The sequence below is a fragment of the Microtus oregoni genome, unplaced genomic scaffold (assembly GCF_018167655.1).
Source record: "Microtus oregoni isolate MIOR12 unplaced genomic scaffold, Mior012 000019F_ref0000042, whole genome shotgun sequence".
Classification (NCBI taxonomy): Eukaryota; Metazoa; Chordata; class Mammalia; order Rodentia; family Cricetidae; genus Microtus; species Microtus oregoni.
The window spans coordinates 29,979,135-29,996,194 of record NW_024543078.1 but is presented as its reverse complement, the minus strand read 5'-3'; the positions used below and the strand labels follow the sequence as shown (position 1 = coordinate 29,996,194).

The 17,060-nt window shown below is 38.1% G+C and overlaps 2 protein-coding genes across 2 annotated transcripts in view; one reads left to right on the top strand and one right to left on the bottom strand.

The window, feature by feature from the left end:
- Vwc2 (von Willebrand factor C domain containing 2) overlaps positions 1-3,255 on the top strand; it is a 153,541-nt gene extending 150,286 nt beyond the window's left edge. Inside the window, exon 4 of the mRNA XM_041669424.1 lies at positions 2,570-3,255. Within this exon, the coding sequence (XP_041525358.1) occupies positions 2,570-2,721 (152 nt within the window). The 3' untranslated portion in view covers positions 2,722-3,255. The remainder of the gene's footprint in view (positions 1-2,569) is intronic.
- Positions 3,256-13,536: 10,281 nt separating this feature from the next.
- The window catches only part of LOC121459548 (zona pellucida binding protein), a 105,831-nt gene continuing 102,307 nt past the window's right edge, over positions 13,537-17,060 (bottom strand). The window contains exon 8 of the mRNA XM_041669432.1: positions 13,537-16,269. Within this exon, the coding sequence (XP_041525366.1) occupies positions 16,175-16,269 (95 nt within the window). The 3' untranslated portion in view covers positions 13,537-16,174. The remainder of the gene's footprint in view (positions 16,270-17,060) is intronic.

Sequence of the window (17,060 nt, the reverse complement as noted above, 5' to 3'; positions counted from 1 at the left end):
ACTGGGGGAGACAAGGGAGGGGAAATGTGATTGGGCTGGGAAAAATTAATTAGCTAAAAAAAAACAAAGAGAAAATAAAACCGAATCTACAACTTTTTATTCAATTAATTTATTTATTTTACATCCAGATTGTAATCTCCCCCTCCCTCCTCTCCTCCCACTTCTCTACCCCTCCTCCATATTCACTCAGAAAGGGGCATATCAAGCTGTCATAAAACCAGACACCTTCCATTGTATTCAGACTGGCCAAGGCAATCCAGTATGCAGAATATAGACAACTCTGTTCCCATTAACAGGGGTTCCACAAAGAACCCAAGCTAGACGACTGTCACATATATGCTAAGGGCCTAAATTGGTCCCACGCTGGTTACTTGGTTGTTGGTTCATACTCTGAGTTCCTATGAGCCAGTCTAGCCATTACTGTGGGTTTTCTATCTATTTCCCCGAATCCCCTGACTCATACAATCCCCCCTTCCTCTCCTCAGCAGGACTGCCCAAACTCAACCCAATGTCTGACTTTGGGTCTCTGAATCTGCCTCCATCATTCACTGGATGAGGGCTCTCCGATGTCAAGTCGGGTAGTCACCAATCCAAACACCAGAGATGTCCAGTTCAGGCTATGCATCAGCTGCTGCCAAGAGTCTTAGCTGGGGCCATCCTGTAGACTCATGGGAGTTTCCCTTGTATCAGGATTCTACCCCTCTGTAAAACCTACCTTTCCAGTCATCTCTCTCAGCGCTTTCTCCCTCCACCCACTCCACAACCCAAACCCTCAACTACTCATGCCTACCCACCCGCAGTCCAGCCAGATCTCCTCTATACCATCATCCCAAGGGGGTAATTGCTGAAGCTTCCTTCAAACTCGTACTGCCCCTTTAGTCTTTCAAATTCATGGCCTCTAAAAAACTGTTGTTACATGTGTGTTCCTAGATATATAAATGCAATCTGCTGATTCATGTATAATGTTACCTTTATGTGTCTATGTTTTCAGGGTTGATCCTTTGTCACTTAATGGCATGCTCTTCCCTGGGGCGATGATTTCACTTTTGCTCTCATTATTTCTTAGCTGCTTGTTGTTCTTTGTCTAGAGTTGAGGCCTCCTAAGCACTTCCCCTTGTGTGTCTATTGGTATCATCTGTGTACATGTCATGGTTAGGCAGCCATACTAGTGAGGCTTCATGAATGCAGCTTCTGACGTTCATAAAAGGCATAGTATCACAGCAAACTCCCTGGTCCTCTGACTTTTACAAGCACTCTGTCCCCTCTTCTGTAAATGACCTCTGAACCATAGGTGCAGAAGTTGTATCATAAATTTAGCAGTTGGTAATATGTTCCACAATTCTGTATCTTGATTGACTGTGCTTTTCTGTAATGATCTCCATCTATTGCAAAGAGAAGTCTCCTTGATGGGAGATAAAGACTACATTTATCTGTGGGCATAAGGACAAATATTTAGAATGCAGTAAAGGATCATTCTGGTTTAGTAAAGCAGCCATTGTAAGTTCTCTTCCAAGGTCCACGGCTTCACTAGCCCTAGGTTTCCAGTACTAGGCATGATTTCCCTCTTGTTGAGTGGGCCTTAAGTACTATTAGAGAGCTGTGGGTTACCATCAAAGTATGTCTGCCACTGTTGTTCCCTTAGGGTACATGTTAGTCATTGTTGTGGATCACGTGTTTCAAGCTGGGAAGGACAGTTGGTTGCTTCCCTTCTTTGGAAAAATGTATGGCACCTTCTGGTTTGCTATTGCCCTTAGTTGTCTCCAAGTGGTGGAAGGTAAGTGCCCATTGATGAATAGATCTGACCTAAAAGCCTTTTCTCTGAGGCTCAATTAAGTAATCTTTTATAAGAGCATTGGTTTCAACACGTACTGGAAATATTTTTCCTGCTCATTTTTCATACCCTTGAATTCAGACCTAAACTTAAGCACAGAGGGTACACCTTTGTGCTAAGCTTTTACTTGGTTTTACAAGCGAGAATTGCAGTCATTCTTGGTTCTTAACGACTGTGGAAGATATATCCCTGTACAGTACCTGGGGGTGTTGCTCTAACTGTAGTGTCCAGATATGCATTATCATCACCTAGGGACTTACTTCTTTGGCCCCATAACTTAAAGAACTCTGTTGTTGGGGCTTGCAGCCAGCAATGGAACAGAAATCCTGGTCATTGTGACACACCTGATGTTTTAATACATGTGGGAAAGTTGTGGGATGACTGTTTTCTTGTTTCTCTCTCCTACAACTGCCATGAAAAGTGAGCCTGGTTTTCTGAAGCTTCTTAGGTAATTATTTCACAGCATTAGTTAAATCTAATGATTATAGATGTGACTTCTGAAAAGGCCCCCACCAAATGGAGTAGTCTACCTATGAAAATAATAATGTCTTGTCCTAAAATTTTAAGTAACTTTGGTTTCACTTCAGAAAAAAAAAAGTGTTCTTTGTGTTTCTAGTTCTGGCTTTTCTAACTGTCCTTCATAAGAGGATAAATGAAACACTCTTCAGTGCTAACTACCTAACTTACACATTACACATTTATTCACTCAATAGTGTGAAACATTTTTCTGCATTTCAGGCCCAAACTGCTTTGCAGAAACTGCTGTCATCCCAGCTGGCAGAGAGGTGAAGACCGACGAATGCACCATATGCCACTGCACCTACGAGGAGGGGACCTGGAGAATCGAGCGGCAAGCCATGTGCACAAGACACGAATGCAGGCAAATGTAGACTTCACAATACAAAAACTCTCATGTTTTTCTAGAATATTTTACTAATGTGACATTCTAGATGACTCTGAGAAATATCAATCAAAAACAGAAGACTTCTGATAAGGAGTCAAGGAAAATGGTTGGTACTTTTCCTTTTCTTGGTAACAATTACAGCAAGAGACAGAAATGGATGTATTTCAAAACATCAATAAGAACTTTGGACATAAACTCCCTCTCTAAATAAATGTGCTATTTTCACAGTAAGTACACTAAAGTTCACTATTCTATATTAAATGTGTTTCTATAATCCCTCTCTTAGAGTCTTATATATTAAACAATGCTGTTGTCAACCGTCCTCACTGTGTTAGCCTTCATTCCATCACAGGGGCTGCTGTGGTACCAGGAATCTTTTACCCCTGCACATGAAATAACTGTACGCTGTTAAGGGACAACAGAAAATAATGACTGCTTTATAGAAGAATCCTGTTCAACTGCAATTTAACTAGTGCTGTGTTTCTAAAGCTTGCCCCAGGACACATTCCAGTTCACATAAACAGGCTTCCATATTTAATAACCCATTTCTTTTATCAGTTCGCCCTTAGTCGTTTGGGAAATGTGGGTATAAAGATTGCTAGCTCATACATTTTCAATTCTCATAGTAGTCCATAAACAAACACTTCGGGCATTTCATTTTCATTCACATCACCTATTGTTTTTCTAAGCATGATTTGAATTCATTCCCTGAGGAAGAGGAAGGCTGGGACATCTGTGTTAGTGCCCATGAAGCTGCAGCTGTAAAGAATTCTGTGTGTGCATGTGGGGGTTTCCCTAAATTCTCTGGAGAATAGTTAAGGAAAGTCAAATTCCTGAACAAGCTTATACCTGAAATACAAACCACGCTAGGCTTCTCACTCTTGTCAGTGTGCTGACACTGCCTGCTGAGGTCGCTGTCTGTCCTCAACAACAGACGGAGGGAGATGATAAATCTGTCTCGCATCAAGAGTAGTTCAGATGCAGGTAGAATTCTTTGTCCAATTGTGTTTCAACAAGTGAAAATGAAGGCTAAGCACAGTCTTTCCTACAGTCATATATAATCCAAATTGTTTTCATTTGCACATGGACTAATAAAAAAGCTGCTGCTAGGTGTAACTGACCATGCCACGGTGACTGTGGAACAGTTCCCCTTTTATGAACCACATCAACACTTGGTATACTAGTGAGAGAGGCAGTCAGGGTCTTAATATGTGTAAACAAAACTAAAGTAACTATTTTCAACCTTTATGTATATTTCCCTACATTTATTTTTTTCTAAATTTTAAAATTAAGTACCTATTATACAAAAAATTGTTGAAACAAAAAGGAAATGAGGGCTGTTTTGTTTTCTTTGTGTGTTTTTATCTATAGCATGACAGGACTAAGAAATTACACTATACTATTTTATAAACCCAATTGGAGACTAGAAAATGAATACTTCTAAAAAGACTTACTAAAAAAAGCACAGTGCATACATGCAAACCCTTCCAGTATAAAATAATTTCAATAGTTTATTGTTGAATAAGTCAATGACAATTGATACATTTCTCATATACTGAAAATTTAAATCATTATAATAAATACAAAAGTTACCAGGGCATTTGCATATACTTATATTTTCAATCTTACTTTTGAAGAATGTCTTGGGTCAGGTAGATTAGCATGTCCATCAATTTCATGAAAATACTCAGGGGTATTTTAGCTAGTTATCTCAGGTACTTGTTTTCAGCTTGCCAAAACTTAAACCTTAGTATGAAAGACTGTTAGGCACCATCTATCCCTCCATTATTCAGAGGTAGACTTTCTTGAGATAAAGGTCATATAAGGTTAGCATCTTGCCAGCAAATGGCCCTGTCCTCTTGAAATACACTGACTATTGAGGCACATATAACTACATACCAACTTGCCTCTTCTCTCCACATGAGACATGGTGAAGTACAGCTCCAGGGTATGGGGCCCATTCTTCCTATTTCCCCTGGCAATGGGATCCCTAGAGACAGGAAAATGGGTTCTCAAATTATTGCAGTGGAATGAATCATAAATGCTATGAGAATAGCAACAAATCTCATTCTTCTGTAGAGGAAGTGAGCACAGTGTTGTCTGGGGAATTACTTTGTTGATGTAAACTACTGGGCCCCACACTGTCTCAGGCACACTTCTGGGAGATGGAGCTCAGGGACTGTGACTGCATTAGAATAACTCACATCATACATAAGACAGACGTGGATGAGGCTCAGCTCTCTGCACTGCGTATCCTCAGTAATGAGATTGGTATTGTTATTGAACCAGACACTGCTCCTTTGGTACATCGTTTGCACTTTTCACAGCTGTTTCAGATATATACTTTCTTCTTCCCTGTGTGCACAAAAGTCTGCTCAAGTTTTCAACAGTGAAACAGAAGCTAGATAACTTTAACTGCATAATAACTCTGGGATAGTATGAATTAAAGTTATTTGATTGCACAAGCCTCACAATTCTAATACACTTATTTTTTAAATGCCACAAATCTGTAAAAGTCTAATATGCTTGCCCTAGAAGAACATCATACTTACTAGGGATTTAATCTAGTTTAAAAGGCAGTTGTGTTTACAAATTAATTACATGATCTTATTTCCAAAATTCCAACCTATGTTTAGATATGAAAAATGAGCTGCTCATATGAGGTACAGAGTAGCTCCAAAAATTATAAAATATGGCTTTTAAGAAGTTTACAAAGAGAAGTTGTATCCTTTTTGGATTCGCCTAATGTTTTCGTTTATGAATGGATCTTGTTTTCATTTGGTTGTTTTGAGGACCTTAATTGCACAGAGCAGCCAATAACTCTCAGAATAAGCTGTATTTCAAGTTAGCCTGGGCTATGGGAGGACACAGTCCTCTACTAGCAGTGGCTACTGGACACCTAGACCTTTCTCTAAACTCTTTGAAGACTTTTAGTTCTTTTTTCAATACTGAAAGGCCTCAGATTTGGGTTCAAGGGGACATTTAGAAGGATTGTTGTGAGCAAAGAATTTATTAGCGAAGTTATTAATGCTGTGGACAGACAGACAGCTGGGAACAGCACGAAAGGACCTCTGAGGAAAGTTCAGTCCCCAGCACCAGAGACAGACAACATAGCAGGAGTTCTGGAGAAATGAAATCAGAATCCAAGCAGCAGAAGTGAGGGTCTCAGTTTTTCTGGAGGGAGGCAGTATACATAAGAGTACAAGTCTCCAGCCAGGCTCTGATTCCTGTGCTGGAGGCAGGGGGTTGGATAGGAAACAGAATCTGTGACCATTCGATGTAAACTCGGTCCCCACATGACAGATCCTGAAGCTGAAGTCTCTCAGACAGTGTCTCAGTTGAGGACCTGCAGGAGTTTGCAAGAGAGGAAGGCTGCTGCAGGCACTGTTGTTGGGGGCAACAGATGATTATAACGCTGCATTCCTACAGTGTGGTAGGGTAGTATTCACTCTTCAGTGGCCAGCCCAACTATCATGACTTTTGAGGAGGATTCTGTAGTAATTAAGGGAATTACCTAATTCTCCACATTCTAAGTCTCTACCAGAGCACTAATTTGATGCCATTTTAGCACTTTCAAAATTGCATCATAAGCCAAGGACGGAAGTGGCTAAGTGGAAGTGTGCTTGCCTAGCATGCACAAGGACCTCGGTTTTGCTATAATTATATTAATTAATAGCTAGGATGTTCCTCAATGTGAGGAGTTACCTCACATGCAGAAAGCCCCACTTCAATCTATTGTAGTGTTCAAAAAGAAGTTTGTATCATAGCCAGCAGTCAATGAGCTTTCCCTCTAATTTCTATACCTTTAATTCACACCATGAGCCTTCACTTCCTCAAGCATCACCCAGCAAATGTTACATTCCATTTACTGAATCACATACACCCACTACACCTGTGTGTCAAGCAGTGGCGGGAAGCTCCATTGTCATTTGGCTGGCCTGTTGCATTTCATCTCAGACTTCTAACATCTCACACACCCCGGATGCAGACCACAACCTCCCACAGATCAAACCCCTCACGGCAGTAATGGCTGAGAATGGATGAGACAATCAATGGCCAGTTCTGATAAAAGGATAAACCACTTTGACGCAAAAGTTCTCACCCTGAAGAGAGCTTCTAATGAAAATATAATGATGCTTATAATAAATGCAATCAAGTTTACAGCTTTGGTATTTCCTTGTATTATACCATTTTTAAATTTCAAATCCTAGAGTTTATTTTAGGATTTTGAGTATTTCTGTATATCTCATGTTTCTGGGTAATATGACTGAGCACTGCAGCTGGCGTCTAAGGACCTGATACTGAATCAGTGAACTGAGCTGCACACATAGCATCAGAGTAGCTCCAAGACTGCCTGAAGTGTTTAAAAGGGATGGCTGCTGATATTTACCCAGGTGTCAAACTTCACTCTCATTTGTAAAGCATTCACTGCTTTTGTTTATCACAAAAAGCATGTATGAAAAAAAAACTAATTTTAAATGCCTATGTTAGTTGAATAAATTCCAACGAATTCTAAGTGATACTGACAATCAGGGTGAGAATATTCACTCCAATATTTAGTAAGATGAAAATGTAAATGAAGGTGTGCTCTATTGGCAGTTTACAATGCATGAAATGCATACCTGTGATCTTCTAACAAGGACATAAACTATAATACAGACACCGTGATATCAAATACAATCGATGAATACACCTCAAGTCATCTATTAAATTATTATTGCAGCCTGTTAACTAAAAATAATTCTAAATATCTCCCACTCTAGTTAGAATTCAATATGTTTAAGAAGTAGAAACATTTCCCAGTTTCATTTAATATTTAAAAATATTTTATTTGCTCATTAAAATTTACCTTTTTTCTTAAGTTTCTGGAATTACACTTCACTGGTTTCTATATACATTTATGAGAAATGTTCATTTCCTTATTCTCTTTATTGTTTTGCATTCTAGACTAAATGCAATTCTATTTTATTTTTATTTGTCTATGGGGTTATTTAATTATTTAAAATCACAATATCACAAAAGTGGCCAGCACTGTCCCCACTAAGGACATTCAAAACTCCTGAAGAGTCAACCTAGCGAATGGCTGGGCAGAATTCAAGAGTGCTTTCTACCAGAGCCTGTGACACAAAGCCTTGTTATCATATCTAGACAGATGACCTCCTGAAATGAGACACAATCTCCAAAGTGCTCTTTTGCCTACTCCCAGGAAGCACAGGGAAGAGCACCATGCTCTCCTGATTCAACTGTGAAGTTCTGACATTTATCAGTCGCCCCACACAAAGGTGTTCATAAGCCTCCCTTTTCTGTTTGTCACATATTTTAATTTCTAATCAAACTATCTAAATTTCTTGTCTAAATGGATTTTCAAATATTAGTAGATCCTTATGGTTTTGTTAATAACTTTGTATTGAGTTTATAAAATATGACCGACTATGATAACCCTTTATGCGATGGTGACTTATTTGTCCTGCTGTGGTAAGATACCTGACATAAACAATGTAGAGGATGGAGGATTTGCTATAGCTTACGGCTTTAGATGTTTTTCTCATGGTTGCTTTGCTCCATGTGGCTCAGCAGTACATCATGATGGTTGAAGGGGGTTAGGAGAGAAGGTTGTCACCTCTGTCAGCAGAAAGCAAAGAAAGGAAGTGACTAGAAATGAGGTGTAATGGCCACAAGCATGCCCCCAGGAACCTACTTCTTCCTTCAAGCATCTCAAAGTTTCCATCGGCTTCCAAAATACTTCTATGAAGCCTTTGACACATGAGCTTGTGTCATGAAGTAGTCAACACATGAGCCTGTGAGGGATACTTCATATTCAAATATTAATGAATCCATATTAGCATTTTAGAGCTAATGAAGAAAAGTACCACTTATTAGATGGAAACCTGTGGCAAATACCACATTTTCGAACTTTAAATTCTAGCATCTGCTATCATCAGTTCTGCTGTGAGAAAACATCACACTGCAGGTGCACTGTTCACATTTCAGTGGTACCACTGAGGTCAAATCTGTTTGGTTCCAAACATAAAGCCCATAAAACCCACTTTCCTCATGAAACATGGTCAAGGAAGGAAGGGAGAGTGCAACCTCCATCCAGCTTCCCCCTAGGGGAGCAGCTGCTAGCCTTAGTCAATCTTTCATCTCATTCCACAGGCAATGAGTGCACTTTGTCTTCTGAACTCAGTTCAGGCCAGGTGGGTAAGCAGTGCATAATATTTGGCTTCATAGACCACTTACTCCAGAATACTCCCTAGAGGCCTTAAATCAATGAAAATAAGTGATCATAGCATATGTCATTCTTAGCTCTTACATTCAGGTCAGTATGTTACATCAATATCATTTAAAAACAATGTTTTAGCTACCTTTTTATATACAATAGGCAGTGGTAAAATTGGGAAATTAACATTATATAGTAGAAATGGCTTATGAAAATTAAGTGCCTATTTAATATGTCTTACTTACTTCATTTTTATCCAACCCTATAAAACTTTAGATTAATATAGACTCATTACAAAGCAGCCTGTCTATGCTACACATTGACAGGTTTATAACTTTAAGTCTATTAGTCATCAAACAAAAACAACAAAGATTCTTTCCCATCAAAATGATGACAGTGAATTTGGAGGTAACTTGACTGGGATGGATCCTCCAGCACCATGGTCCATGAACGTCAGTCAAGCCAACACATCTTTTCTATTTTGGCCCAGGAATGCAATCCCACTTTAAAATAAGTATGGTTTCAATAAAAGTGGTTGACATAAAAATACCATTTTTATGTATCTTTTTATAGGCTATACATTAATTATAGCCAACATTAAAAATTCACACATATGTGTATATAACCCTTAAATCAGAAACAGAAATGGATTTCTATTTAAGCCAAAGCTGAATGTCTTTAAAATATACATAGTGGAATTTTTTGTACACCAAAGACTACAACTACAATTGAAAGGACAAATCACATCATAAAGAGGAAAAAGCAAAACAAGTGGTTACTTTGGGGAATGGAGATGTTAAAATTTAGAGCAGCGCAGATAATAAGAGGTGTGTTGAAAACCTTTAAACTATTTGCAAGAATCATTTATGAAATTCAAACATGTTAATACATAATAAGCCCCTTTGGGAAACAAACACAAGCCTGTTTGGTGGGATGGGGTCAGGATTCAGCGAACAGACTAGACTTAGAAAATATCATGAGACTTTCTCTTCCTTGGCCTTGGTTTTACTGCACATTTACGGAGTGAGGACCTCCAGAAACAAGGCTAGGTCACTGCTAAAGTGTTCAGACATGAAGATTCATCATGATGTTTTCTCATCTCCATGAGGGTGTTCAAGTATAGTCTATCACTCAGCTTACCAAGTGCATACTACCTACCTCTTTGCAACTCAGTGTGCATCTGCGAAATGGGACAAGAGCACCAGCTCCTGAGAAGATGAGGAGACTGGGTATTTTAACATAGAATGAGATAGACAGCATCTGTAAAGCACAAATTATACACAAGCATTCATTAGCTATGTAAGTGAAAACTATGAAGAGACTGAGATTTAAATTCAGTAAAAGTGAATATGATTTACATAATATTCTGGTTTTTATCCATTCATGTGTTATGTCTGCCTGGAAAATGCTTTGGATTAGCATAACTTTACGTGAAACTAAATTTATACTATCAGGCCAACTTTGTACATGTTGTTAGATGAGTACATATGTCATAAACTAACTTATAAAATAAAATATTCATGAAACTGCATTTTGCACTTCCAGGTAGAGTCACTTTTAAAATGTCAGTCTGTTAAAACACTTTAAGTGAGGTCAATAAAAAGTACCATTAAAATACCCCAAATACCGCCAATATCATTAATGTATATAAAATATTTAAACACACTCCTCAATATTGCCTCAGCTATACAGCATACTTTCACTTAGTATTTATATAAAATTGGACAAGGATTTACAGTGAAGTGTATCTACAAAATAAACATGTCTGATGATATTGACTGTGATGAAGTGTTTTTACTTTGTCAATTCTAAAAGTAAATGCAGTGAACATTAAATTGTATATCCAGAAGTATGCACTAACAATAAGTAGATCTCTACACCTCACATGATTTTATTTAATCACATCTATACTGGCTTTTTGACAACATATGTCAAACAATTTTTAATCATAAATGAGAAGAGCCTGCTGTAAAGGTGCTGTCTGGAATTCTAGTACTCCAGAAGTTGGAAGGAGGATCAGAAGTTCAAGGTCAATCTTGGCTACCTATGGAATTTGAGGCCAGACTGGACTACAAGCGACCTGATCTCAAATATATATCTATAAAATGGTATGTATATATATATATATATATATATATGTGTGTGTGTGTGTGTGTGTGTGTGTGGTGTGTGTGTGCGTGTGTGCGTGTGTGTACCCAATATTCTTTTTCAAGATGGAGAACTTCACATACCTTGGAAGATTAAGTAATTTAGAGTAACCATCCTGCAACCAGAAAATCTGTAGAATCGACACTTCTTGAAGTAACTGAAAAATTCAAAGCATAGGGAAAAAGTTATGAGACCAAGAGACCAGAATGGAAAGTCTGATGTTCTCTGCATTTTTGCCCTAAGTATGCTTCATTCTTACAGTTACTCACAATATTTTGATACCGCATGAGATAAAAGTTTCAAAGTGTGGTCAAGGTGAATCTTCAATGATCTCCTCACATTTCAATCTGTGCTCCCACTGAAGCTCAAACAACCCTCCCCTGAACTGCAGCTTACCTCTTAATCACTGGGTTACCAATGGAAATATAATTATAGAATGTGGGGTTACAGTGGCCCCAAGGTTGTTGGGGTCTTGGACTCTTTTCTTTGGGAGCCAGCATTTTCTCTTATCTGAACTTGAAGTCATACATATTTGAAGCATAACCTCTCACTTGTCATCAAAGCTGAAAGGCTGCACAGGGTTGAGTCAGTTTGCACAAAGGGGCAGACACAAAGAGCAATGGTAAGAGAGGCATGGGATCTCCTTAGGACAATCAGACATGGAATACAAAACAGACATATTGCACTCAAAGACTAGAGGACAGTACTGGAAGTTTCAGCAGCAGATTAGAAACATAAATCACCTAGCAAAATCTAAAATAATCAGGAAGAATTTTGAAAAATGACTGAAATTAACTATTCCCCTGAGAGGGTTTGGCAGCGTATTATTGAGAGCTTAAGAGAATGGTGAATCTGAAGACAAGCCAAAGGCAGAGCCGCCCAGGCAAGGTATGAGTGTCATGCCTATGGTGAATACAGGAAGCAGAAAAGTGGGGCAGGGGCAGACTAATGCCTGACAGACAATAATCTACTGAAGAACTCCCAAGTAGCAGCCTTGCAATGAACCAGAAAAAAATAACTTGAAAATGATAAAGAGGGGTGCAATCAAATTATGAAGAGACTAAGAGAGGGTGTGATCAAAATTCATTATATACACATGTGAAACTGTCAAAGAATAAAATATGTTTAAGTATTTGCATCCTGGAGAGGAAAGGAACATTAGCACGTTTAAAATTTTAGATGGGAAGAAAGTTTACTTAATTATTAAGAGCATTCATACCATTAAAGAGAAACACTGGTCACTAGAAAGATTTTTTTAAAAAGATGTCCTGAAGGCAAGACTTCCCCCTAAATACACACACACACACACACACACACACACACACACACACACACGATTACCACTTATGAAAATTCAAATTCATTTGGGCAAGGGATGAGGGCGTGTGTCCACTTCTCCTTTCAGCTCTACGGCCCCATCAGGTGCAGACCTGTGCAAGCCCTGTGCATGCTGTTACAGTCTCTGTGAGTTCACACAATCTATCCTGTTGTGTTGAGAAAACTTGATTCCTTGGTGCCCACCCTCCCTCTGGCTCTTAAACTTCGTAGTTTCTATTTTTTTTTTAAAAAAAATGGCATATCAGAAAGAATGCAGTGAAATATTTATTTTTTCTGTGAGTCACTCTAATTGGGGAATTATCCAGATGATTAGAAATATCTAAGCCTATCAGTTCTGAATATTTGATACAAAGAACATTAAAAATCCTAGAGCAGGCCCAGAAAGAAGGCAACTATAGTGACACATACCACTGAAAATCTACAAGCAACAAAAATATCTCACAAACAGAATGCTTAACCATTTCATCATATTTTTGCTGAATAAGTAAAATACTACAGCCATTAATTCTATATGGATTCAGTAAATAAAATAGCATGGAAAAACACAAAATATTAAGAGAAATGTCCCATGAGCTTGAATATAAAAAATTTACAAAAAAGCTAAGACATTACTGACGGCTGAGTTCTAAAATGCTTTGTTAATTAAATTCCTCTTCTGGTGTTCTTTTTACAACACCCGTGTAGTTAGTGCTTTATCAGTGAGGATCATTTATCTGTAACCAAAAAACTAACTTGCTAATATACAATGAATCTCCTATGTCGTGGAACTGTGACGTGCAGGGCAGGCTGGGGCCCTCAATTAACAAAGGCAATGACTAGGTGATGTCTTTGGAGCCCCAGTTTTTGTTTTTGTTTTTGGTAGCTCTACTCTGTTGTCAGTATAAGGTTCCTTCTACTCCTATAGCTGGTTCACCTCATAGTATCTAAGAAAGTCTGCATTTCGCTTCTAGAAAGATCATGCACTGTGTAGGCAAAGGTGCTGCCCTGCCAGGAAGAGGATGAAAGAAACTGGAGAGATAATAACCACATCTTCTCTCATGCTTACTCCTGCAGTTTTTCAAAGTAAGTTTATTGCTTCCAACATTAGGAAAGTAATTCATACCAGTGAAGAAATTTGGAGAAACAGAAGGCATAAAAGGCTCATGCATAATCTTATCACATGAGACAATCATGAGATAAACATTTTAGTGCATTTGTTTTAAAGCTCAAAATACAAACAATAATAATAATAATAATGCAAGCCAATACATTTAAATATATAATTAATCTAAATTAATTCATTCAACTTGAAAATGTGACAGTCAATTTACTGGCTTGGTGACAGCCTATCAAGTGGAAGGAAAATAGTTTATTATTCTTTCTGGTAGGGCTTTTGTGCTAATTTTATTACTTTATATGCTGTAACCCTTTGTACCACCAGACATACTATTTCACCTATCTCTGATTTACTTGTTAGAATCTTCAGAAACTGAGATTACAAAACCAAACCCAGGGATCTTTATTTCTACATTGCCAAATAAATATATATTACATATTTGATACAAATATAATGAATACAAAACAGGAATAATTATTTCCCCTTAAAAGATGTTAAAACATCTTTAGGTGTTGTTAAGATCATCTGATCATATAATTGAAAAGGTATTATACAGGAAGCAATTATCTTAATGGAAACAGAACTACTTGAAACTGCTTTATGACCATGCCCTTTAGAAACAGCTTGCAGTTTTTAGTGCATATTGCCATCATTTTAAATTGTCAGCACTGCACAGCTTATCTGACATTATAACAGAAATAACTTGTCTCATGGCTTCTGACATATTTTTATTCAGTGGCCTTTAATTTGTATAAAAAACCTAACTGTATCCTAAGAAGTGAGCTATGAAACAAGGGATATGCTAGTGTAGCTGAATGTTGACTACAAACACACAAGGATTAAAACAACTGTGATGTTATATAGTAAAAATGGATAATTTCACTATGTGAAACAGGAAAAAGCGGTCATGAATGTCTCCCTTTCTCCTCCAAGTGTGTCCTCTGCTTCTTTCAAAAGATAGCTGTCTTGATCTAACCTTTTTAATTCTGCTTTGTTCCAACCTAACATTAGCACGGCTTTGTTGTAAAGTCTGCCTGGATAACTAGGAACTTAACTGACTAGCCTTTCATTGTCTACTCCTACCCCAGATTATCTGTGCCCCAGGATGGCACTGCTCTCTGGACTTTACCATCATCACTGCAGTTCTAGCTCTGTTTTCCAGACTGACAACTTCAAGAACATCTTCAATCCATCCCAATAAATACTTAAGAGACTGGGATGACTTCAGAAAGTTTTAGCAGGGGAAACCTGGGTTTTAGAAGTAACATAATGTATGAGCTAATTAATTACTTAGAGAAAAACAATTATTTCACCCAAACAATGTTATGCTCGTATGTTACCTGCCGTAAAAAAGCAAGCTTCTGAAAATCTCTACAAGCTATAAAGAAGCAAACATTTTATGATGATGAAAACCCAGAGACAGAACATAACTACCATCAGGACTAACCACAAACAACCATACGTCATTCACCTTCCAGGATTTCCGTGAGAATTCTGAGGCTGTGCTTGTCCACGGGAGGATAAGACAGGGTATTTTCTAGCTAGCTTGGTCTCTACAAGCCAACAGTGTAGCTTCTTATAAGTCAACCTATCACTCAAGGATACTGAGATCCAACCGTTTACTCTTTCCATCCTTGAGTCACTCATATTTTAGGACAGGGAAATGTCAAGAGCAAAGCAGGCAATGCCTCAGAGAGAAGACACAGGAAACATGAACCAGGTGATCACAAAGGACTTCAGAAAAGGACTCCAAAGTTAGGTGTGAAATTTCCTCTATTTAAGTCATTACAAATTGGCAACTCTTCATATTCAAAATGTGTATCCCAATGTAAAATAAGATATTAGTGATAGCAGCTGTGACTTCTGGCACATAGTACTCATTTTAATGGTGCAGCAAATGAAGCTTGTGATGATTGTTAATTCTTTGTCCTGGAAGTACTGTAAGGAAGACAAACTGCTTTAGTCTACTGAGAAGATTCAATGGTTACTCCATTCTAAAATGTGAAGGAGGTAGTGTAAGACGCTTTTTGAGGCAGGATGTCATACAGTCCAGGCTCCTGACTTTCTGTCTCTGCCTCCCAAGTACTAAGATTCCAGGCCTGTACTACCATGTCTAGCTAGAGAGTAATTGTTAGCTTAAGACAACACATTGACCTACACATAGTAAAACCTGCAGTTTCCCATGATCAGGTCTTATGTAACAAAGTACAATGATGAGACCCAGGACATATTTTTGAAACTGGATCTAAGCTGTCACAGGCTGAACTCAAATAGTTAAAATTCTTTAAGATTAAATTAAAGCTCTTATAACAGGATATGATGGCATGAATCTAGGTGATACATAGCCAAGATAAAATGGGACACTTTTTAAATTCCTGGAAAAAATCATTAACATCACTCAATACAGAACATTCGAAACAGTTTTTAAAACGCAGTGACACAGGAGCTATCTGGTGTCAAATGCAGCTCTAGTGTTAACCAAAAAAGATGATACATATAGTACTGGATTGAAAGAGGACACCATAGCTTTGTAAATTCTGATTATTTAATTTTGGCAAATAGTGATTTATTATAATTTAGCACTTCGAAAATATACTTTTGTATTTAATAAACCACTGGGTCACACGAGGCAGTGGCCTATATGCAAGCCTTCGCTCCATACACCAGGCTGCTGTTGCATTGGAGGCAATGAGTTCCATCCCGGGGATTGTAGGATCCAGGGCTGCAAATCACTGTGAATAAAACATAAAGTAATGAGTAACAATCCTTATGGTGCCACATAAGTTAACTTAACGCCATGATAAGTTGTCACGCAACTTCTCTTAATTTTGGTTTTTGTTTGTGTTTTGGTTTGGTCTGGTTTGGTTTTTCAAGACAGGGTATAACAGCCCTGGCTGTCCTGGAACTCGCATTGTAGACCAGGCTGCTAAAACTCACAGAGATCTGCCTGCCTCTGCCTTACAAGTGCTGGGATAAAAGGTATGTGCCACTGTAGCCAGGCTGTCATTATTTTAAGACAATCATATCATCAAGGTTGTCCTTGAACTCCCGATTTTCCCAGAATATTGGGATTATAGGCATACACCATCATGTCTGACTAATGTTCTTTATTTTTAATTGAGGTAAAATATGTAGGATGGAATTTACTACCATACCCATTTTACGTACCCTTTAGTAGTGTTAAGTATACTTGTATGTACACCAATCTCCAGAACATTTTCATATTAGAAAACTGCACGACTATGCCAACTGAGCAACTCTCTAGCATTTTCCCCAGCTCCTAGAAATCATCATAGTTCCTGCTACTCTGAATATGACTACTCAACATTCCTCATATATGTAAAATGTGTAGCATTGTGAATCTTAGATCAACACTATCACCTAAAATATTTTAGTGATCATCAACTGTTGAGTTTAAAGCCTGACTATATGATCATAAAAAGCACCATACATAAAAGTAACTGCTTATAGGACAGTCCATAATAACTCGTGTGCAAAGGGCCAAGAGCTGCAAGAGGACTGT